The 23,677-nt window shown below is 41.4% G+C and overlaps 1 protein-coding gene across 1 annotated transcript in view; it reads left to right on the forward strand.

The window, feature by feature from the left end:
- The window catches only part of LAMB4 (laminin subunit beta 4), a 119,639-nt gene extending 105,397 nt beyond the window's left edge, over positions 1-14,242 (forward strand). Inside the window, 3 exon segments of the mRNA XM_070369606.1 lie at positions 382-520; positions 5,027-5,180; positions 12,194-14,242. Coding sequence (XP_070225707.1) covers positions 382-520; positions 5,027-5,180; positions 12,194-12,333 — 433 coding nt within the window. The 3' untranslated portion in view covers positions 12,334-14,242.
- The last annotated feature ends 9,435 nt before the right edge of the window (positions 14,243-23,677 follow it).

Here is a 23,677-nt window from a genome sequence, read left to right on the forward strand (position 1 = left end):
AAGAGCATTGCTTAAGTTTGAGGAGTCAGGAAAGAACTGGCTGAAGATAGTTTTTTGTTGTTGTTGTTCCGGCTTGGCACTTTTATTACCCAAACAGCTCTGCTTATGACAAGTTAAGAAATGATATCTATGTCTTTGATTTCCATACCTGGCAAAATCTGTACCTATGTAGGCATATACAATATAAGTGTTTTTATTGACATTTAAATATACCTGCTTCTCAAAATGAAAACTTCAGTGCTTTGCCTCGCTTGAGAGTAATTTAAACAGACTTTATGAATAATTCAGGAAAGTTTTTGGTTGAGTCGAATGAACTCTCAAGGTGAAATAAATGAATAATTGTATATTTATCTAATCTGATATGTTAATATCTTACCTCAGAAAAGCAGAAAATGTTCTATCAAATCTCAGCAAAATGTTGAATAAGTTGCAGCAAGTTCAAATCACTCAAGGACGGGCAGATTCTACCATCACACAGCTGACTGCCGAGATAACAAAATTCAAAAAGAACGAACTTCAGGTATTTCTTTATCTTCTTTGAAACTAACCTGAAATAAACTTCAACTGTAGAGACAGCACAGGTTTTATGTCTGCCAATGTCATGCTTGTCTTACCTGTTCAATGGGATTATTATGATGATAAATTAGGCTATGATAGTATTATATGTGTAATTAATGTTCTACAGAGCTCTCCCAGCATTATCTTTTTTCATTGTTGGCCAAGCCTGGGGGACAAAGCAAGGGCTACCACCAACTTGTAAATGAAGAAACTAAGACTGGGGAGACTAAGTCACTTGCCTAAGGTCACACAGCTAATTAGTGATAGATTTGAGGACAGTTTATCCCTTCTTTTTTTTAAATTTGTTTAATTGGAGTGTAGTTGATTTACAGTGTTGTGCCAGTGTCTGCTGTTCAGCAGAGTAATTCAGTTTTACACATACATACATTCTTCTTAAAATATTCTTTTCCATTATGGTTTATCCCAAGAGATTGGATATAGCTCTCTGTCCTATAGAGTAGGACCTTGTTGTTTATTCATTCTAAATGTAATACTTAACATCCACCACCCCCAAATACCCAGTCCATCCCTCCCAGCCCTCTGCCCCCACCCCCCATGTTGGCAATCAGAAATCTGATCTCTATGTCTGTGACTCTGTTTATGTTTGGTAGATAAGTTTATTTGTGTTGTATCTTAAATTCCACCTATAAGTGATGTCATATTATCCCTTCTTATACCAGGGAAAGTCATAGAGCTTTGAAAGCTCACCAACCAACGAAATTAAGTGAATTGTTGCCAGACTTTTATAATGAAGTTTACATAAAATCTCACCAGCATGTCCTAAAACTGAAAGATAACCCCAAAGAAAGGGTTCCATCCAGAGTTTGGCAGGAATAAAGCCATGCTTTAACCCACTTGATGGGTCTGGAAGAGGAAGCCTGGCAGTTAAAGGACAAAACAGGTCCTAGTCTGAGAGTCCATGGCATCTCTCCTCCAAGGCTCATCCCCTTCCCAGCAGACTGCAAGCTCCTCAGTCTCTGTTCTTCAGCTCATTTTAGATATCTAAATGCAGGCATCCTGAAAAGAAAAGCAGAAAGCACCAGAACAGAATTAGTACACCAGGAAATTAAAAAAAGGTTAGATATGAAGAGGAGCAAAAAATAAAGAAGGCCTCCAGGTTTTCTCCTTCTGTGCATCTACTCTAGAATAGGGGTTGGCAAAATACAGCCCAAGGGCCACATGCACGCACCAACTGTTGTAGTGTCCAAAGTCACACAGTTCAATTGGAATTCAGCCACATATTGTCCATAGATCATTTGTGCAGCCACAGCACTGAGTTGAATAGTTGAAACAGAGATTTTCTGGACCACAATGTATAAAATGTTTACTGTCGGGCCCTTTACAGAAAAAGCTTGCAGATTCCTACTCTAGAAAAACTCCCACATATACTCGAGGGCACAGGAAGGGGCTTCTCTGTTTCTAGCAGCATGATGGACCAGTACACAAAGGAAAAAAGAAACCTGAAAATGTTATTTTAAAACATTTTTAAATGCATCGCTGAATAGGTAAAAAATGGAAGACAGCTTCAGAGGCCAAAAATGACGGACAAGCATGATCCAGAGAGGTAACTGATCAGGAAGCCGACAGCAGGCAGAGGGCAGCTGCCAGTCCCTGGGGTATCAGCACTGCTGGTTTTCATAGCTGCCACAAGTAATAGAAAAACCCATCCAAGGAGGCCATGAGGCCCCTGCAGAGAGTAGGGACCTTAAAAAGCACACCCTCAAGGAAAATGTTAGACCATTACACACAGAGAGATGGTAAAGACACTAGCCTCTGTGTGGAGGGGGATAATCTTCACTGAGAATTATTAACAAGCTGGCACTCAGGTAAGATGGGGCTAGAATCCATACTACCTGGGTGACCCCCATAAACCAAGCTGAAAATGTCATTTAAAGTGACCCTGAGTTGTCAAGGCCTTCAGATGCCTGACAGAGGCCATGAGAAATCCTTTCCAAAGGACTGTACCTTAAAACCAAGCCTCAAAGGGTTCCCTTAAAACACATAATAAATAAACAAATTGCCTTAAGCAAGAATCATCAGAAATAGCAAACAAGAGAATCAGAATGCAGGAGACTTCAAATGTAACCATTACTGGATATCTGATGCAAAATAAGAGTGTTTATTATGCTTAAGAAAAATCAAAGAAGGTATGAAACTTTGGCCAAAGAACAAAAGAGATAACAAATGACACATCAGACTTTAAGACATCACAAGCATAGTCACCAAAATAAGGAATAAGGGTAGTTCAGTTCAGTTGCTCAGTCGTGTCCGACTCTTTGCGACCCCATGAACCACAGCACACCAGGCCTCCCTGTCCAAATAAGGTTAAGGGGTTTGTTATTATTTATAAGGGAGAAAAAAATAAGAAGCCACCCCCGCATCGCCAGAGAAGAGAAAAGTCAACTTTTGTACAGTCAAACTGTGAGACACTTTAAATTGGTAAAAGTGAATACACAAGAGCTATGCAAATTGGCTTAAATGACCTGTACAAGCATGATTTAAAAATTCAAACTGCAGAAAAACACAGGATGCTATATGTATAAAGTTTAAAAGTAGAAAATACTGTATTTTGTTAGAAATACCCAAAAAGACAGCTATTATATACATACATACATATATATATATATATATATATACACACACACACACACACACACACACACACACATACACACACACACGTGGAATGAAGTGGAATTATTGGAATTATGTGGAATGAAAAGTGTTAGATTCAGGGTAGTGGTGACCTTTGAGGGGGTGGAGGGAGGTATGGAGAGGAGGGTGGTACACCCAAGGCCTTGGCTCATGGCATTACTTACTCTTAAGCCAAAAGGTGGCTACATTGATATTTTCTTTAGACCCTATTATCTGAAGCATCTTATTATAACATTGTTTTAATAGAACAGAAAAAGCAAAGGAACAGTTTTCTTTCCCTTTACACCTAGATTATTTGTGGAGGGATCATTATATCATTTATTTTCTTGTTTGTTTATTACATAAGGAGAGTTTTTTCTTTTCTGGTGTTTCAATCAACAGCAGGCTGAAAATCAGGCCCAGGAGATGAAGAATAAGCTGGACGTAGCAAAGCACCAGTCAGTGTTGGAGGGTGGACTTGCCCAGCTGCAGACCACGTTGCAGAGGAATCGAGGCGAGGCTGTCCGTGCACGAGCTCAGGCTGAAGCAGCCCGGCACCAGGCTGGGGGCCTTGAGGAGGTCATTGATCCTACCTCTGCCACCAAGAGCAGACAAACAGTGCTTCTTTGAAGGATAATCCCTTAACCCCAGATTTTTGTGCCATTTGTCAGCATTTCCTTTAGTGCTAGTCCATGTTCCATAGTGTGTGTGTAGGGACCCCGCTGGGCATGGAGACGCTTCTGTACATGGAGGGCTGTCTCCCAAGGAAGAGTTTTGTGACTATATTATGTTAGACTGTTTACCCCCATCTAGTCGAAGTTTTTCCTAAACTTCCAAACATTCACAATTTATGTCACGGGTCTAACTGTATGTCTTTGCCCTTTGCTCTAATTAAATCACATAGCAGATAAAGAAGTACAAGTCACCTGCCAAAGAGAATAGATTGAGTTACAAAAATCACAGTGAGTTCATGAACCAGTTGTGGAAAATGGCCTATTCATTTCGGTTGCTGAAAGAGGCTGTCAACTCATTTTCTTGGCAGGAAATCTTTGGTTGGTCTCATTCATAATAGCAGCTTAAGCAGAAGAAAGAGGTTGAAGTGTTTTTTATAATTGGTGTATTTTCTTGCTCTTAATTCCTAATATGCTGGGTACATTTTCCGCTGACTTGGGAGCTGAGGGTGTTTTCTGTGAAACAGAGGTTCAGAAAGGTGCTCCCTGCCCACCTGCTACCACTTCCATAGCCCACTCCTGGGTCGGGCCTGTATTCATCTGTCTAACGTGCTAGGTCGTCAGGCACTCAGGCTGACCCTGAAGATTTCCCTTCTAATACTGAGGAAGCGCTTCATTACCTCCTGCCTCCCTTCCTACCACGTTCCTATCTCATCTTTGTACCAAGCAAATCCTGTGTCCTTGCTGCTTCGGAATGTTCATCCACTCTCTCTGACCTTCACCTTGCACTTGTAGGTGTTCAACCCAGCTGAACAGAGACCTTTGTCCAGGGCAGCACTGAGCCAGTTCTGTCCTGTGTAGCTCTGACCTTATACTTCAGGACAAACGGGTACCTCATAAACAGTTGCCATCACATAAAACAGTGTTTGATATTTTACAACAGGAAATTTTCTTTTTTAATTCACTAAAGCTGAGAATTTTTGCAGCCTGTAAACAAACAAACAATGCCAATGAAAGCCGTGTTGGACATCTCAGAATGACTCAAGCATGTTGAGTGGATGAGGGTTGCCTCTTACTCCTTTTACGAACAGTATCAGGCAGACATCACATGTGTGCGTGCTTTACAAGTATCTTCTGATAATGAGAATGTTGCTCTGTTGTAGGAGTTTGTTGAGCTACAGAATCAATATGCTGTTCTTCAGCATAAGATGAGTGTGTCAGGACTGACGAAGGAAACATTAGGAAAAGTGAAACACCTAAAAGATGCAGCAGCAAAACTGGCTGGAGACACAGAGGACAAGATGAGAAGAATAGCGGGTACCTCTTTTTTATATGTTCCCAGCTTTTTTGAGGTATAATTGACGAATAGAATTGTATGTATTTAAGTGTACAGTGTGATGGTTTGATGAATATGTATGTTGTGAAATGACTACTACAATTAAGTTAACACATCCACCGCTTCACATAATTACCTTTTTGTGGTGGTGGTTTAGTCACTAAGTTGTGTCTGACTCTTGTGACCCCCATGGATCGTACCGGCCGGCCTTTCTGTCCATGAGATTTTCCAGGCAAGAATACTGGAGTGGGTTGCCATTTCCTTCTCCAGGGGATCTTCCCAACCCAAGGATTGAACCTGGGTCTCCTGCACTGCAGGCAGAGTCTTTACCGACTGAGCTACCAGGGAAGCCTGTGAAGTTGTTCAGTCATGTGCAACTCTTTGTGATCCCATGGAATGAAGCCTACCAGGCACGTCCATCCATGGAATTTTCCAGGCAAGAGTACTGGAGTGAGTTGCCATTTCCTTCTCCAGGGAATCTACCTGACCTGGGGATTGAACCTGAGTCTCCCGCATTGCAGGCAGACTCTTTACCCTCTGAGCCACCAGGGAAGCCCAGCCTTTTTGTATATGTGGTAATAATGCTTCTGATCTACTGGTGTGCACAGTACAATCTGAACGATCCACAGAACCATTCATCTTACAACTGGAAGTTTGTATTCTTTGACCAACATCTGCCCAATGTCCTCTACTCCCCCAACCCATGGCAGCCACAATTCTCCTCATTCCGTGTGTTTAGATCCCACATATGAGTGAGATCATATAGTATTTGTCTTTCTCTGTCTGGTTTATTTTCACTTAGCATGATGTCCTCTAGGTTCGTCCATTGTCGCCTATTGGCAAGATTTCCTTGTTTTTTATGGCTGAACTATATTTATACATATATATGTATATATCTGATACATGTATATATGCCTCTCACATTGTTTCTATCCAGTCATCCATGGACAGACACAGGTTGTTTCCGTGTCTTGTCTATTGTGAAGAGTGCTGCAGTGAATACAGGGGAGCAGTATCTCTTTGAGATACAGATTTTGTTTCTTTCAGATGAATACACACATTGAGGATTCCCAGATCATGTAATAGTTCTATCTATCCTTTTATGCACTCCCCTAGTTTGACAATAACGTCATATTAATAATATTCCACCTTCCTAGTAGGACAAATACTGGTTTCAATTTATTGTTGACACAGTTTAACTACTTATGAGTCCACTAAGTTGAGACAGAAGTAGGAGCTGGGTTTGTGACTGAAACAGAACATGCCTTGTGCCTGGTCTTACTTCAGAGAGTATTGATGAACTCTGACCTGTATTAATTGGAGCACACTGAAATTGCCTTTAGTCACCTTGAAATGCCCTTGTCCTAATTTGGTGCTTCTGTTATTTCTTTGGCTGTGCTAGGTCTTGTGCTGGGTCTCAGTTGTGGCATGCGAGATCTTCAGTTGTAGCCTGTGGACTCTACTTCTCTGACAAGGATTCAACCCAGGCCACGTGCATTGGGAACACAGAGTCTTAGCCACTAGACCACCTAGAAAGTTCCCTAATTTGGTGCTTCTTAATCAGGGGTGATTTTCTCCCCTCCCCTGGAGATAAAAATGTTTGAAGACATTCCTGTTTGTCACAACTAGTGGTTCAACTAACGTTCTAGTGGATGGAGGTTAGGGATGTTGCTAAATGTTCTATAATTCACAGAATGTCTCCCCGACAGTGAACAGTTCTTCTGCCCAAAATATCACTAGTGCCAAGGTGGGGAACCCTGTCCTAACCTATGCTGCTCATTGCTGCTCATTTTCTCTTCTCCTTCAAATTACTTTTTTGAAGTTAGTATGATCTAGACTCTAGAGTGCTACTTTAGCACAGGTCTGTAGGTAGCAACTCGGAGGGAAACACACTCTGAACAAAATGGAAATTTTGATGCTCAAGAAGTGTAGTAAATATTGATACTATATGTAATATAGATAACTAATGAGAACCTACTGTATAGCTCAGGGAACTCTACTCAGAGCTCTATGGTGAACTAAATTGGAGGGAAATAAAAAAACAAAGAAGGAATATATGTATACGTATATAGCTGATTCACTTTGGTGTACAGAAGAAGCTAACACTACATTGTAAAGCAATTATGTGCATGTGTGCTCAGTCGTGACTGACTGTTTGCAACCCCATGGACTATAGCCGGCCAGGCTTCTCTGTCCACGGAATTTTCCAGGCAAGAATACTGGAGTGGGTTGCCATTTCCTACTCCAGAGGATCTTCCCCACCAGGGATCGAACTGGTGTCTCCTGCATTGCAGGCAGATTCTTTACCACTTGCACCACCTGGAAAACCCAAAGTAACTACATTCCAATAAAAATTAACTTAAATAAATAAAAGCCAAAGAACCATGAAAAACATAGACCAATTTGGCTAAAGAATTAGTTTCCATCAGACATCAGAGGTTAAGTAAATAAACAGTTATGTAAACACAGAACACATATACTTTAAAAGTTAATCAGTCTACTTTTCCCACAGCTGATACTTGTGATTGTTCTGGGCAGTCGTCATGTCCTGAACCACCTCTAAATCATCAAGAAATATCAAATGATGAGTGGTCTAGTTTTACTTCCAGTTGTGTTTATTGTTTCCCAAAGACCCTGATGCTGGGAAACACTGAGGGCAAGAAGAGAAGGGGATGACAGAGGAAGAGATGGTTGGATGGCATCATCTAATCCATGGGCATGAGTTTAAGCAAGCTCCAGGACATAGTGAAGGACAAGGAAGCCTGAAGTGCTGCAGTCCATGAGATCACAAAGAGTCAGACACCGCTTAGCAACTGAACAACAACAAACGCTTTCAAGTTAACCAGATTCATTTGGAATATAAGTAACTCTCAAAATATTAAAATAACTGAAACTCCTCACTTACAAGGGCTTCTTTAGTATAAAATGGATTCCAAGGAGAAATATCACTAACCTCAGATATGCAGATGACACCACCCTTATGGCAGAAAGCAAAGAAGAACTAAAGAGCCTCTTGATGAAAGTGAAAGAGGAGAGTGAAAAAGTTGGCTTAAAACTCAACATTTAAAAAACTAAGATCATGGCAACTGGTCCCATCACTTCATGGCAAATAGATGGGGAAACAGTGGAAACAGTGAGACCTTTTAGTTTGGGGGCTCCAAAATCACTGCAGATGGTGACTGCAACCATGAAATTAAAAGACACTTGCTCCTTGGAAGAAAAGTTATGACCAATCTAGACAGCATATTAAAAAGCAGAGTCATTACTTTGCCAACAAAGGTCCATCCAGTCAAAGCTATGGTTTTTCCAGTAGTCATGTATGGATGTGTGCGTGTGTGTGTGTGTTAATCGACCAGTCGTGTCCAACTTTTTGTGACCCCATGGATTGTAGCCCAACAGGCTCCTCTGTTTATGGGATTTTCTAGGCAAGGATACTGGAGTTGGACTATAAAGAAAGCTGAGTGCTAAAGAACTGATGCTTTTGAACTGGGGTATTGGAGAAGACTCTTAAGAGTCCCTTGGACTGCAAGATCAAACCATTGAATTCTAAAGGAAATCAGTCCTGAATATTCATTGGAAGGACTGATGCTAAAACTGAAACTCCAGTACTTTGGCCACCTGATGCAAAGAACTGACTCACTGGAAAAGACCCTGATGCTGGGAAAGATTGAAGGCAGGAGGAAAAGGGGATGACAGAGGATGAGATGCTTGGATGGCATCACTGACTCAATGTACATGAGTTTGAGCCAGCTCCAGGAGTTGGTGAAGGACAGGGAAGCCTGGCATGCTGCAGTCCATGGGGTCTCAGAGTCAGACACAACTGAGCAACTGAACTGAACTTATTATAAAATGAGTCTTTGGCCCTATAACCATTTATATCACTGCTGTGACATGAAAAAATGAAAATGTGACATCAGTGTGGGCCAAAGTCAGGAAAAATAACACCATACTCTTACTGTTGAATATCTCTGGGGAAGGGATGGGTGAAGAGGAAAAATACTACTTTTTACATTTGTAGAACTGTTTTAAAAATAGTGAGCTTCTTTTCATTTTCAGTATTTTCCTAATAATTTTAAAAATACTAAGATTCAAAAGGACAAATGTTTTTTTACCTTGAACCCCAGGGGTGATACCATGAAGAATCAGTTTTTATTATTCCCAGACCTTGGTCCCTGTTATGGGAACAAAAACACAAGGAGAATCCTTTCTGTCTTATATTTTATGTCAGGGTCCACATTGTTTCCACTTTCCCGCATAGACTAAAACTTTCACAGTTCTTGAAATTAAGTTGGAAGAGAAGTTTAAGTCAGGGGACATCTACTCAGAGAGACCGAAAATAATGCCTTCTACTTCTTTCTCTCTTCTCACTTTAAAGCTGTTTTCACAACTCAACAAGATAGGAAAATAAGACAGTGGTTTGGCCATCTTCCCAACTCTGCCACTTGGGAACAGGCTGAACCACAAGGGTTGTATTCTATTCCATCTGTTAGGAAGAGAGGCCCATGGGATTCCAGAAAGGAGCCCTGACTTAACTTGACGAGGTCAAAGTGAAGAGAGTGGAGAGTGGGCCCCAGTCTATAGCCAAGATCCCTCTGCAGAGCTTTGTGTCAGTCAGGATCCTAGCAAGAAATGAAAACACACTTGGATACAATTCTGGATCATGTGTTTATAAGCAGAGTTGTCTCACTTATCTATTCAACACATCACAAAGTGTTCCCCAAATTTAACATCTTAGAACAACAAGCAGAACAACAAGCAGAACAAGCAACAACAACAGAACTGTTTTTCTGTGGGTCTCTCCTGGGGTGTTACTCAAGCAGCTGCATTGGCTGATGGATCAACTGATAGGTCTGCCAGGGCCCAGGATTGGCTGAGGTACTGTGCCTCTCTCCACCGGGTCTTTCAGCTCAGGTTGCTTGACAGCCTGGTGGTTACAGGGTTCCATTAGAGTGAGTAGAAGGCCCAAGGCTCTTGAGGTCCAGCAACATCATTTCTTCCGCTTTCTGATGGTCCAAACATCTGACAAAGAAAGCTAGACCTGGTTTGAGGGGAGAAGGTAAATAGGCTGTATTTCTTGTTGGAAGGAATTAGAATAGAAGCACAGGAATTAAGGGCATCAACCAAGGGCATGGAGGTCATGGGTGACCAGCAGAGAAGCCATTAGCATCCCTGAAGGAGCCACGAGAAGCAGTAGTGTGAGTGCTAGAAAGCAGCCCTGGGAACACCAGGGCAGAAGGGAGGAGGCCGCATTGCAGGAGCTGGACTCAAAAGATGGCAGAACTGCCAGAACCCTGCTGATCCCCAGGGATGCAATCTGCTCACTCCCCTCCCCCGCCACCCATCACTTCTCAGAACCGCCTGGCCGCCAAGTGTGAATGAAAGCCAGAGGTCAAGGGAGCCCTAGGTGATGTCATCCAGGGAGGCTGGCTTTTCAAGACAGGCAGGATGGGGAATGGATCTGGTGGGGCAAATGAAGAGTATCTAGCATGCTCTTATTAAATTACTTGGTAGAAACACCAGGATCTATTAACATTTTTCTCTTAGTACAAATAGTCTTCTAATGCTAAAACCCCTCTTCAATCCCACATGGCCTGTATGTGAAAGTTTCTAGTGATTGACAGAATGCTCATCACCTACCATAGCAACTTCTTAGTCTTTGAACTGCTGTGACTACTGGAAAGTTGTGTTTTGTTTGTTTTTTTTTTTCGGTTGTGCCTTGCAACATGTTTGATCCTAACCAGGGATCAGACCCATGCTCCCTGTGTTGAGAGTATGGAGTCTTAACCACTGGACCGCCAGGGAAAATTCTTTATATTCAGACAGAATCTTCCTTCATGGAGCTTTCATGTGCTGGTTTTATACTATGTCCTCGGGATGACCAAACATGTACATTCTGCTTTTCTGCCCACAAGTACTTGAACATAGCTATAGTACATATCCTGAATCTTCTTTCTCCATTTGAAGCATAACCAGTTAATTCAACTTTTGTTCACAAGACAGTTTCATATTTCTTCAGCAGTCTAGCTTGTTATGCTACATGCTACATGCTAGTTTGACAGTAACCCCAAACCAACTGAGTATCCACGTGTGATACAACCAAGTGAAGTGAAACGCTTACTTCTTTCTTTTAGAAGTTCCACTAAAGAAGGTCAGTTTCGTTTCTAAAGGCCACCTCACACTGTTAACTGTAGCTCTCTCTACCTCTTTCATCCACTACTTTATGAGCTCCTGGTTAGGGTTTACTATAATTCCCAAGTATTTGTTGGATAAAGAACAGATAAGTAAATGCTTGGATGGATGCATGCATGGATGAATTCATGGATGGGTGTGTGGATGGATTTATGCAGTCATAGATAAGAAGACAATGGCACCCCACTCCAGTACTCTTGCCTGGAAAATCCCATGGATGGAGGAGCCTGGTAGGCATCAGTCCATGGGGTCGCTGAGAGTCAGACACAACTGAGCGACTTCACTTTCACTTTTCACTTTCATGCATTGGAGAAGGAAATGGCAACCCACTCCAGTGTTCTTGCCTGGAGAATCCCAGGGACGGGGGAGCCTGGTGGGCGGCCGTCTATGGGGTCGCACAGAGTCGGACACAACTGAAGTGACTTAGCAGCAGCAGCAGGAGTAAGACCAGATAAATCCATGCACCTATGGTCACCTAATCTATGACAAAGGAGGCAAGAATATACAATGGAGAAAAAAACAATCTCTTCAACAAGTGGTGCTGGGAAAACTGGACAGCTACCTGTAAAAGAATGAAATTAGAACATTCTCCAACACCATACACAAAAAGAAACTCAGAATGGGTTAAAGACCGAAATGTAAGACTGGATACTATAAAAATTCTTAGAAGAAAACATAGGCAGAACACTCTGTGACATAAATTGCAGCAAAATCTTTTATGATCCACCTTCTAGAGTAATGGAAATAAAAGCAAAAATAAACAAATGGGACCTAATTAAACATTTCCTCCATTCTCTTCCTTAAGATTTGGAAAAGAAGATCCAAGCTTTGAATCTTAGTAAACAAGAAAAAGCTGATCAGCTGAAACAGTTGGAAGATCAAGTCATTGCCATTAAAAATGAAACTGTCGACCAAGAAAATAACTATGCTACCTGCTACAGTTAGGTGGAGTTAAAATGCAAAATCATGTATGCCTTCATTTCTGGCTTCTGATAAGCAAACCTGAGGAGCTGTGCTGAAGCTGAGAAGCACAAATGACCAGCCTTTTCTGCCTCCTCCTCTGAGCCCTCTCCTTACCCAGCGTGGCTGGGGAGTGAAGTCTGGCCAAGGAAATGCCACTTCATATGGAATAGAAAAGGAGTAGTAAAGAGATCATCTCTAGTTTCAGAAAACTTTGCTTTTGCCTTCCTTTCCTTTCATAGCTTACAAATAATGACTTGCATGTTACAAGTGTAAATCTATAAATAAGTATGTATTTATACTCATTTCAATCTAATAGCCTAAGTGTTAAATAAGTTGCCAGCACTTGGGGTTGGGAGAATGGGGAGTTCTAATCAACAGGCAAGATGTTTCAATTAAGCAAGATGAGTACATTGTAAAGGTCTACTACATATTATACATATAGTCAGTGATAACATATTATACACTTAAAAAGCAATGAGTGTAAATCTCATATTAAATGTTAACACAATAAGATAAAAGTAAATAAATTTAAACAAATTAAACCAATATGTCTAATACTAGAATGGCATAAATATGGATGGCATATACTAGATTGTGCTATATTTTATTTGGATATGCTTTGTCTGTAAAACTCTTATTCTATTCTGAGTAAAATGCATACAATTCAAAATGTAACTCGTTTTTACACCCACTTTCCTATGTATTCATTCTCTCAACCAAAGGATTCTGTTTTCCCAAAATGACACTAGAACAATATTCTAGTGTTGGAATATTGAAGAAGGAAGATAAACACTGAGCTACTTTTCATAAGTTGTCCGCAACCACATTTGCTGTAAAAATCTGCTTATTTTTAAAAGACTAGTGATCATGTTACTGTTTAGTATAAAAGATCAGATTGTTTCATTTCAAAATGGATCTGTTATTTCATATTAACCTGTTGCATGTATGTTATACAATAGAGCACATTGTGAAAGCTCTCTTTCAGAGGGATTATTTTAAGGGAATTTGGCCCCACATTTGTGAATAAGAAATAATATACATCAGTATGAAAGAGAAAAAGCAGCTGGAACCATTTCCATTAAGGGCTGACTCTTAACAGATGGATTTAAAAACTCAACAAAGAGGCCTTATGATCACATATAAATATGAAATTTCTTTAGATGTAGGTTACCAAGGAAAATCACAGTTTCCCTGGTGATTCTGAAGAATGGGATGAAACTTTTCTACAGAAACAACCATCCCAGAAATCTCTCTCGAAATATATGATTATAATCCTTCACACATTTAGCACTTGGACTTTTGGAAATTTCCACCAACAGCACACAGAATGAGCCAGAGTTGAAGAACACAGCTATCATATTTCTATCCAATATAGAGAGTGGAACATGCTCCAACTTTCCCACTGGGATACTGACTTTCAACTTGGTACAAATGATAGACTTAATTCTGCAAGCATGGTGATCTGTTTGCAATAACCATGTCAATTACCTTTTCGGTGGGCAGACTGTACAAGTAATAGGCCACAGAGCAAAGAAAGGATTAAAGAGGGAAGAGTTTCTATCCTCTGACTGGGGATGCTATTGAGGTCTGGAGAGAGTGAAAATTCCCCAGTCATGACAAAAGCACTGTGATCTGGGGAACCAAGTGTGAGTGCAAAGGCAAAGATAAACCCATCATCTCTGTGGGCCTCCAGGGATTGCAGCTTGATGAGGTTAGGAATTACGTGATGGACTTTGGACAGATTGTGATTAAAAAGTGGTTATGCTTTCAAAACTTTGGTGTTGAAAATAATCTTTGGTTATCTTTTTTTAAATGTACATTGGTGGAAAATCTCGTTCCTCAGTAATGTCGGGTAAATCATCTTCACTTCTATTACTTGATGTATCCATTGTTCAAGATGTGACCAAGGCAAAGATTCAGTGAAAACAGTATCTCTTATACATTGCAAAGTAATTTGATAATTCATAGCAAGATCTAACCTAAGACCAGTTAAACTTGTACATTAGGAAAAAATTCTTAAACACAAGGGTGGGAGGGGGAGTTTTGTGGATAATCCACTGCAGCATTGCTGCTGCTGCTGCTGCTAAGTCACTTCAGTCGTGTCTGACTCCTAGCGACCCCATGGACGGCAGCCTACCAGGCTCCTCCGTCCCTGGGGTTCTCCAGGCAAGAGTACTGGAGTGGGTTTCCATTGCCTTCTCAATGCATGAAAGTGAAACGTCAAAGTGAAATCGCTCAGTCGTGTCCGACTCTTAGTGACCCCATGGACGGCAGCCCACCAGGCTCCACTGTCCCTGGGATTCTCCAGGCAAGAGTACTGGAGTGGGTTTCCATTGCCTTCTCCAATGCATGAAAGTGAAACGTCAAAGTGAAATCGCTCAGTCGTGTCTGACTCTGTGTGATCCCATAGATGGCAGCCCCCCAGGCTCCGCCATCCCTGGGATTCTCCAGGCAAGAGTACTGGAGTGGGTTTCCATTGCCTTCTCCACTGCAGCACTACTTATGGTAAAATTAAAGAAATCCAGTAATTAACAGCAAAAAACCCCAAACACTATGATATTTTCCAGTCTGAGTTGCCTTGATTGCAAATGCTGAAAACCAATGCTAGTTTATCAAGCAGGAAGGGAATTTTACCAAAAAGATATAGCATAGAAAAATGAAGAAACAGCTGGAGAAAATGTACCTAAGGACAATTATGCATCTGGACGTATATTCAAGATCACACCTCAGGTGACACTCAGGTAAGGATGCTCAGGCTGGTCGTGATAGACACTCTCCGCCATCCTGTTCATTTCCAACTGTCTCTGTACCCTGAGTCACTTTCTCATGACTCAGCATCCCTGGTGGAAGTGTCCAATTGGCTGAGCCTTTTCATGTGCCCTGGCTGCCAGGGAGTGAGAAGAGAAAAATGTCTGCCCCCTTGGGCTTTGGTAGTAGAAAAGGAATTTGGCCTCCATCTATCTTTGAACTCTTCCAGAGTAAGAAGAGTTTTGCTGCCAGGCAACAAAGAATCACGTTTCCATTCTAGCTTACCTCTTTGGCTTTCTAATACCATAATACATTCTTCATCCCATCTTTTCTTCCAGAACACAAGCATTTCCACCAAACACAATGTTATATTCACTCAGCCATCTGGAAGTACATTCCATGTCTTCAGAGGAACCAGCAGAAGGTCCCCCATCATGCATTCAGTGCATCCAGCTTTCAAGTTGGGTCTCCAGCTGAACTCCATTTCTTTTCCACTTCTGTTATAAGTCTGTCTTGATGTACTGAACTCATAATCAAAATAACAAATTTCACCACCAACATATACTAAGTACAGAATAGCAGGGGGTGGGGAATAGATTAAAAAGTTAAATATATTTTGTATTTTATAATACAAAATAAAAGTATCTATAAAACATCACAGATTGAGAAACACAGATTGAGGTAACAGTCTTCATTTTTATAACTGCTCAAGAAGTTGTAGTTGGGGATTTCTGATTTTTCTTTATGTTCTGTCTTCAGCAAACATCTCTTTGCCAGGTAGAATCACCCAAACCTTCTTTCCTGAGGATTCTGAGTCTTGGAAGGTCCTGCATGAATTGGGGAGAATGTTCTTATGTTTTTCCCCGGGAAAAGGCAGGACTAAACTGTCCAGATTCTAGCCACTGTGTCCCAACAGCTCTATTTCCCTTTAAAAATCCAGATCCAATTGAAATTATTATATAATCCACCCCCACCCCACCCCCATTTTTTGCAACCTGTTTATCATTTAGCATGAGGAGCCTGAAAAACTGGAAATTGATATGCATTCCAATTCAGTAGAACAACTATTATGTCATTAAGTGAAAACACACTTCCTTAGAGACAAGAGCCTAACGTCATGGGTACAGAAAGTAAAATTTTGCCTTTGAGTCATTTAGGCATAATTGTGAGGAGCATCACATATATTTCCACTCTTGATTTTAGATCCATGGATTCTGCCTAAGCAATGCTTCATCAACTTTCCTGGTAAAAGGCATGGCTCAGCCTCCTGTCTAAGAAAGATAATTCGATGTAAGTAACCAAAAAAGAATTAGAGTATGTAAAGCACCCATAGGTGATAGTCAACTGAAAATATGATTAGAAGAAGACACATTTTAATTCTTCTTATAAAATGCTTACAGGCATCAATATGTATCAAGTATCAATTTCCTTTGCCTCATTATAATTTTTTCTAATACTTTCCTAAATCATCCACCCAGCACTTGGAGGTCTGTTGATGTATGAGGGACCAACATAGAGAAAGCTAAGCTAAATTCTGACATCAAGAGGAGGGGTTGGGGGAAGGGCAGGAGCCGGGAGCCAAAGTTCCTGGGAATAGTGCCCAGGTCCATAGAGACAGGCTGGAAGATTCAACAGCAGCGGCGGGCAGATAGCATCTAAGACGCTGGATGTGGGGGGTGCGGCAAGGTGCTGAACCATGGGCTGGGTGGGTCACACAGGACATGGGTGGGCCAGTAAGTGTGAGGAAACCCTGTTACCAAAGACCAGCTAGAAACATTTACAGCTCATCTACGAGTTCATTATGAAGATCACGAAAATCATTATGGCGATCAGGAGATAACTGGTGATGATGTATCTGATATGGTCCGTTTAGGAAATAGTTCCATGTCTTCTCCTAAATTAGAAACTACAATTCCAGGTAAAGGCTGGCTCGGGGCCTGTAGGTGAGTGCAACTAGCCAAAGCACCAGGGGGCAAGATGAAGTGAAGGGAAACAGACAGTAGAACCTGGCAAGAACAAAGGAGCCTGATATAGGGCACCGGCTAGAAAGTGCTGTTCATTACCCCACTTCTTTCTCTTGGTAATAGAACTCTCCATGGTTTAACCAGACCCGGGGCTGCCTACTTAGACTATATTTCTCAACCTCCCTGGGAGTTCAATGTGACCTTTGGACTAAATTCTGTCCAACAGGATGTTGGTCAGCTGAGTGTGATTTCAAGGATACAACCGTAAAAGGAAGCTGTTTAGAAATAGACTCACAGACATAGAAAACAAATTTATGGTTACCAAAGGGGAAAGGGAGGGGAGGATGAGATAAATTAGGAGTTTGGATTAATAGATACAAATTACTATGTATATAATTGATAAACAGCAAGGACCTACTGTATCACACAGGGAACTATATTCAGTATCTAGTAATAACCTACAATGGAAAAGAATCTGAAAAAGAATAGATGTATAAATACGTGTATAACTGAATCACCCTGCTATATACCTGAAACTAACACAACATTGTGAATCAACTATAATTCAGTTTTTTAAAAAGGAAGCTCTTCATCCACTGATAGGCAGAATAGGTTAGGTTAGTTAGTGAAGTCGCTCAGTTGTGCCCGACTCTTTGGGACCCCATGGACTGTAGCCTACCAGGCTCCTCCGTCCATGGGATTTTCCAGGCAAGAGTACTGGAGTGGGGTGCCATTTCTTTCTCCAGGGGATAGGCAGAATAATGACTCCCAAATGATGTACACATCCTCATCTCTGTAACCTGTAATACATATATGGCAAAGAGAAATTAGGAGTACAGTTGAAATTGAAGTGCTAGTCTGCTAATCAGCTAATCTTGACATGGGGCAAGCAGCATGGATAACCCAGGTGGGCTCAATGAAATCATAAACACTCTTGAGCGACAGCTGGGGAAGGTCTCGGGTGACGCTGGTGGTTTTGAAGCTGGAGGGAAGGCGCCCTAGAAGCTGGAAACAACCGGGAAGGGAGTTCTCCTCCACTGGTTGCAGAAAAGAACACAATCATGTGACACCTTGACTTTAGCCCAGGGAGACCTATCTTGGACTTTGAACCCACAGAACTGCAAGGTAAAGTCATGTTGTTTTAAGCCCTGTGTTTGTGGTGATTGGTTACTGCAACCATAGGAAATGAATACAGCTTCTGTTTATTTTTTCATTTGGGCCAGAATATGGTGAGTCAGAAGTAACCATGTAGATGAGGATAACACTGGTGAAACACGGTAGAAGCAGTGCAGGTTCCTGGAAGATTGTGCTGGTTAGGGTCCCAGCAGGAGACAAGGGCATGAGCCAGACAGTTTAATAAGAAACTGCTGACAAAGATGTGGACAGGGAGGAGGAAAACCATAAAGGACAGCATCCCACATCCAGCACCAGTCAGGGGGCTATAGCCAGCTTTGGACAGGGCTGAGGGACAGAGGGTGAAAACTATAGACTAGAATGGAGTGTGTGGAAGGGGCACTCAGCATGACCTATAGGGACTTTCCTGGTGGCCCAGTGGTTAGAAATTAGCACTTTCACTGCCCTGGCCCAGGTTCAGTCCCTGGCTGTGGAACTAAGATCCTGCAAGCTTGAAGGCATGCATCACCATCCCACCCCCTAAAAAATCAAAAAACAAAAAAGGACCTGTAATCTTTGATTAAAGGATGCAGCCAGCTGTGACAGTCTGCCGAGGGTCTTGGGGGACAAACATGCTGCAGTCACACTCCCCTCATCCCAAGTCTAATCTGTTGCTAGTGCTTCCCATTAGCTAAACCAAGGGACCAGGTTGATGTGTCCAGATAGCCCAGCCTCCTGGGGCACAGAGAGGGCCAATGACCTTGTGAATTACATCTGCCTGTACCTGACTCGCCTGGACTACCTGCCAGCATGAACTTGTATGCAATAGAAAAGCAAACTCCTATTTATAGCACTGGGGTTTTGAACTTGGTTAAAGCAGCTGAACCAACATCCTTATTAGTATCTTAAGGGTCCTAAGTGAAAGTGAAAATCACTCAGTCATGTCCAACTCTTTGTGACCCCATGGACTGTACAGTCCATGGAATTCTCCAGGCCAGAATACTGGAGTGGGTAGCCTTTCCCTTCTCTAGGGAATCTTCCCAACCCAGGGATCAAACCCAGGTATCCCACATTGCAGGCAGATTCTTTACCAACTGAGCCACAGGGGAAGCCCTAGGTGAATTCTTTACCAGCTGAGCCTCAAGGGAAGCCATAAGGGTCCTAGTTCAGTTCAGTTCAGTTGCTCAGTCGTGTGCGACTCTTTGCGACCCCATGAATTGCAGCACACCAGGCCTCCCTATCCATCACCAACTCCCAGAGTTCACTCAAACTTATGTCCGTCGAGTCAGTGATGCCATCCAGCCATCTCATCCTCTGTTGTCCCCTTCTCCTCCTGCCCCCAATCCCTCCCAGCATCAGGGTCTTTTCCAATGAGTCAACTCTTCGCATGCGGTGGCCAAGGGGACTTTAAATTCTGTCTAAACTGCTACAACTGCCCCCACTGCCCTGTATTATGAGGACAGGGGACCAAGGGTCAAATGATAGATGCAAATCCTGATATGTCCCCTACATGACCCTAGGCGATTCATAGTCTCTTGTATCTCAAGTCCTAGTTTCTTTCATCTTTAAAAAGTCAATAAATAAACCAGGCCTACCCCACCCCCAGCCCCTGCCCAGGGTCACAGAGCCAGTTCACATGAAAGGGCTTTGAGAAGAGTGAGGTGTGACTGAAATCCTCTAAGACTGCAGTCCCAAATCTTTTGGGCATCAGGGACCGGTTTTGTAGAAGACAGTTTTTCCATGGACCGGGGTGGAGGATGGTTTCGGGATGATTCAAGTACATTACATTTATTGCGCACTTTGTTTCTGTTACTATGGCATCAGCTCAGATCCTGAGGCATTAGATCCCAGAGGCTAGGGAGTCCTGCTCTAAGGCAATCTCTGCCATGTTATGTGTGTTACATTTCCTGTGCCCTTCTGGTCTTTGCTACCGTACTATTGCCCGCCTTGAAACATCAATTGTTCTCTCTCCTCCAAACCTGATGTTGCCTTAAGGGAAGCTCACTTTGCCCTGAAGGTCTCTCTGTCTCTAGTCTGGTTCAAAGCCCTTTTTCTCAAGTGTTCTCTTATTTTGCCGATTGGCTGATAAATTCTACCTGTCTAGCCAGAGAGTAAGTTCCATAAGAACACAGTATATCTTCAGTCACTTCTATGTCCCTTATAGAACTTGGTATAATGCGGAACACACTAATTTGTCCACTTACATGTTAGTTCCATGAACTGACTCCAAAACGTTGTGAGTCAGGCATTCTGTAGACCACTGCTGAATTATAAATTTTTCAACCGTTATATGAAACCAGCTCACTATATAGTTCAACTCTCTAAACATGTATTGAGTTGGCCAAAACATTCGTTCAGTTTTTCCATGCTGTCTTACAGAGTATAATTCAAATCTTTGCTTCCATATTTGGAGGGGAAAATGTCACATGGGAATAGAATACATAAGACAAAAGAAATCTTTTCCGCATCTCTACCACTCTCATTAGGTAACCCAACTCCAGAGCAGCTATTGAAAATGCTCTGCAAACTCCTCCCCCATGCCAAACTCACACGCTCTCTTATGTCCCCTTTTCTTGCCTCTCAAAATCTAGTCTCTTTACTTTGCAGTTGGTCACGCTTCTTTTCCTCCTACCATGTACGTGTGTTTACAAGACTGTTGCCATTTTCCAAGTCACAGGGCCTGAAATGAGGGTGAGCCACTCCCAAAGGAAGGTCATGGCCTTGCAGACAGGCAGCAGGGCACTTCCCAGGCACAGCCCACTGAGCCAGGGAGAAGGACAGCCTCTCCTTTTCACTTGTTCAGGCTTTGCCCAGAAAAATTGATTGCATTAAGTGACTAAGCATAAAACGCTAAAGGACACATTTGAAAACATAATTTTATAAATATCAAATACTTAAAGGTTTATACATTTATATATGCTTAAGACATATGCAAAATCTATCTACTAATAAATACAACTAGAATTGGTAAGTTTCTGAGTAAGCCTAATCAAATGAGTTTAATCAAACTCCTGCATACAAACCTTTCCCCCTGCCCCCATTACTCTCTGACTCCTTATCCCCACTACTCCCTGAAACCCCACACTCCCACACACACATACAAGCCCATGCATGCTTCTTTTCCCCTTGCCACACTCCTCCCAAAACAAGCTTGAATAGAACTTTTAAAAAATTCACTGTGTTTCTAACTAAAAGTTCTTTCCCAGCCTTGATTCTGGTGCTTCAGAAAGTGAGCAGTTTTTAAACTTTGATCAAATTGCTTGCAGGCATTTTCCATTATAAGCTTTAAGGTTTTTGGTAAGGCGCTGCCAGCTTACAGTTAATCAGAAAAAGGCCCCCTGTTTCTCCTTTCATGTTGCCTGCCCTCAGCCCTCTGCTCTCTTGTAAGGGTGAAAGAAGGAGCACTTCATTTTTTTCCTCTCCAACACAAAGCAGCCAAAGCAGAACTTCTCTTAATACCTGCTCATCTGCCAGCATCTAGCTTTTTCTTCTCTGGGGAATAACTTGAACCTATATATAATCTTTTTAAAAAATGAAGTATAGTTGATTTTACAGTATTTCAGGTATACAGCAAGTAAGTTACACATATATATATGTGTGTGTATATATATATATTCTTTTTCAGATTCTTTTCCATTATAGATTATTATAAGATACTGAATATAGTTCCCTGTGCTATACAGTAGGTCCTTGTTGGTCATCTATCTTATTTATAATAGGAGTGTATATCTGTTAATCCCAAGCTCCAAATTTATCCCTCCTTCCTCCACATTTCCCCTTTGGTAACCATAAGTTTTTTTTCTCTGTCTGTGAGTCCATGTTTTGTAAGTAAGTGCATTCAAGCCTACATATAATCTTTAACCTTCTCATCAAATTCTATGAGTGCCATGCTAGAAGGTTTCTACTGCTCTACCAACATACTTCTGAGTCAGCCTGATAACTGAAAACTGTTACATGAAGCCACTTTCCACAATCTATATTAAACACATTAATCAGAAAGTATAGAAATGTAAAGTGTTTTCCTCATGGTCATAGAATTTGTGATTTTTTTATTAACAGCCAAGATGATTTGCAGAGATATCTCACTTAGTCCCATGCCCAGCCGTCATAGTTCTGTTGATGACGGTTGGTTGCATTTTATCTTATGTTTACTATGTAGTAATAGATTAAGGATAATGCATGTCAAAGCTCTCTCTATTCATCCCAATGTGACACTAAGAATTAATATCTAATCTTTAGGACTGGTACTTTCTTGCAATGAAGACTTTGAAATATTTAGCCCACAAAACGTTGACAGTAGTGTTAAAAAATGAACCAAACCAACAGCAGCAAAAAAACCCAAATGCTCAAACAATGAAATCTACCAGTGGAAGAGATTACCTCTTATGGGGAAAGATGGAAAATGACTGTCAGGGGACTTCCCTCGTGGTCCAGTGGTTAGGACTCTGTGCTCCCACTGCAGGGGGCATGGGTTCAATCCCTGGTCAGGGAATTAAGATCTTACATGCAAAACATGAAAAAACATGTTCTGTGATATATATTTTAAGAATTCATTTAATTATGTAGGAAAATAAAGTAAATCTAACTACTAAAAGAACGACTTGTTTGGGAGCACTAGTTCTATGTGATATGAAATTTTCTAGAATTGTATGGTAACCAAATAGCCATCCAGATTATTACCTCTGCCAAAGTGACTATCTAAATTAGTCCATGTGTTTTCTTTTTTAAACTTATTTATAATGTCGTGTTAATTATTGCTATACAGCAAAGTGATTCTGTTATATGTATATGTACATCTTTCTTTTTTTATATTATTATCCATTATGATTTGTCATAGGGTATTGGATATAGCCCTCTGTGCTAAACAGCAGGACCTTGTTTTTGTCCATTCTATATACAATAGCTTACATCTGCTAACCCCAACCTCTCACTCCATCCCTCCCCAAACCCCCGCCGCCTTGCAACCACCAGTCTATTCTCCGTGTCTGTGATTCTGTTTGTTTCATAAATAGGTTCATCTGTGTCATATTTCGGATTCCACATATAAGTGATACCATGGTATTTGTCTCTCTCTTTCTGACTTCACTTACTATGATCATCTCTAGTTGTATCCACGTTGCTGCAAATGGCATCATTTCATTCTTTTTATGACTGAGCAATATTCCATTGTATATATATGCCACATTTTTCTCCACTCATCTGTCAGTGGACATTTAGGTTGTTCCCATGTCTTGGCTATTATGAATGGTGCTGCTGTGAATATAGGGGTGCATGTATCTTTGAGTTATAGTTTTGTCTGGATATATACGCAGGAGTGGGATTGCTGGATCATATGATAATTCTATTTTTAGTTTTCTGAGGAACTTCCATACTATCTTCCATAGTGGCTGTACCAACAGTGTAGGAGGGTACCTTTTTCTCCACATCGTCAGTATTTACTTGTAGACTTCTTAATGATGGCCATTAGAACTGATGTGAAATGGTACTTCATTGTAGATTTG

The sequence above is a fragment of the Bos mutus genome, chromosome 4 (genome assembly GCF_027580195.1).
Source record: "Bos mutus isolate GX-2022 chromosome 4, NWIPB_WYAK_1.1, whole genome shotgun sequence".
Taxonomy (NCBI): domain Eukaryota; kingdom Metazoa; phylum Chordata; class Mammalia; order Artiodactyla; family Bovidae; genus Bos; species Bos mutus.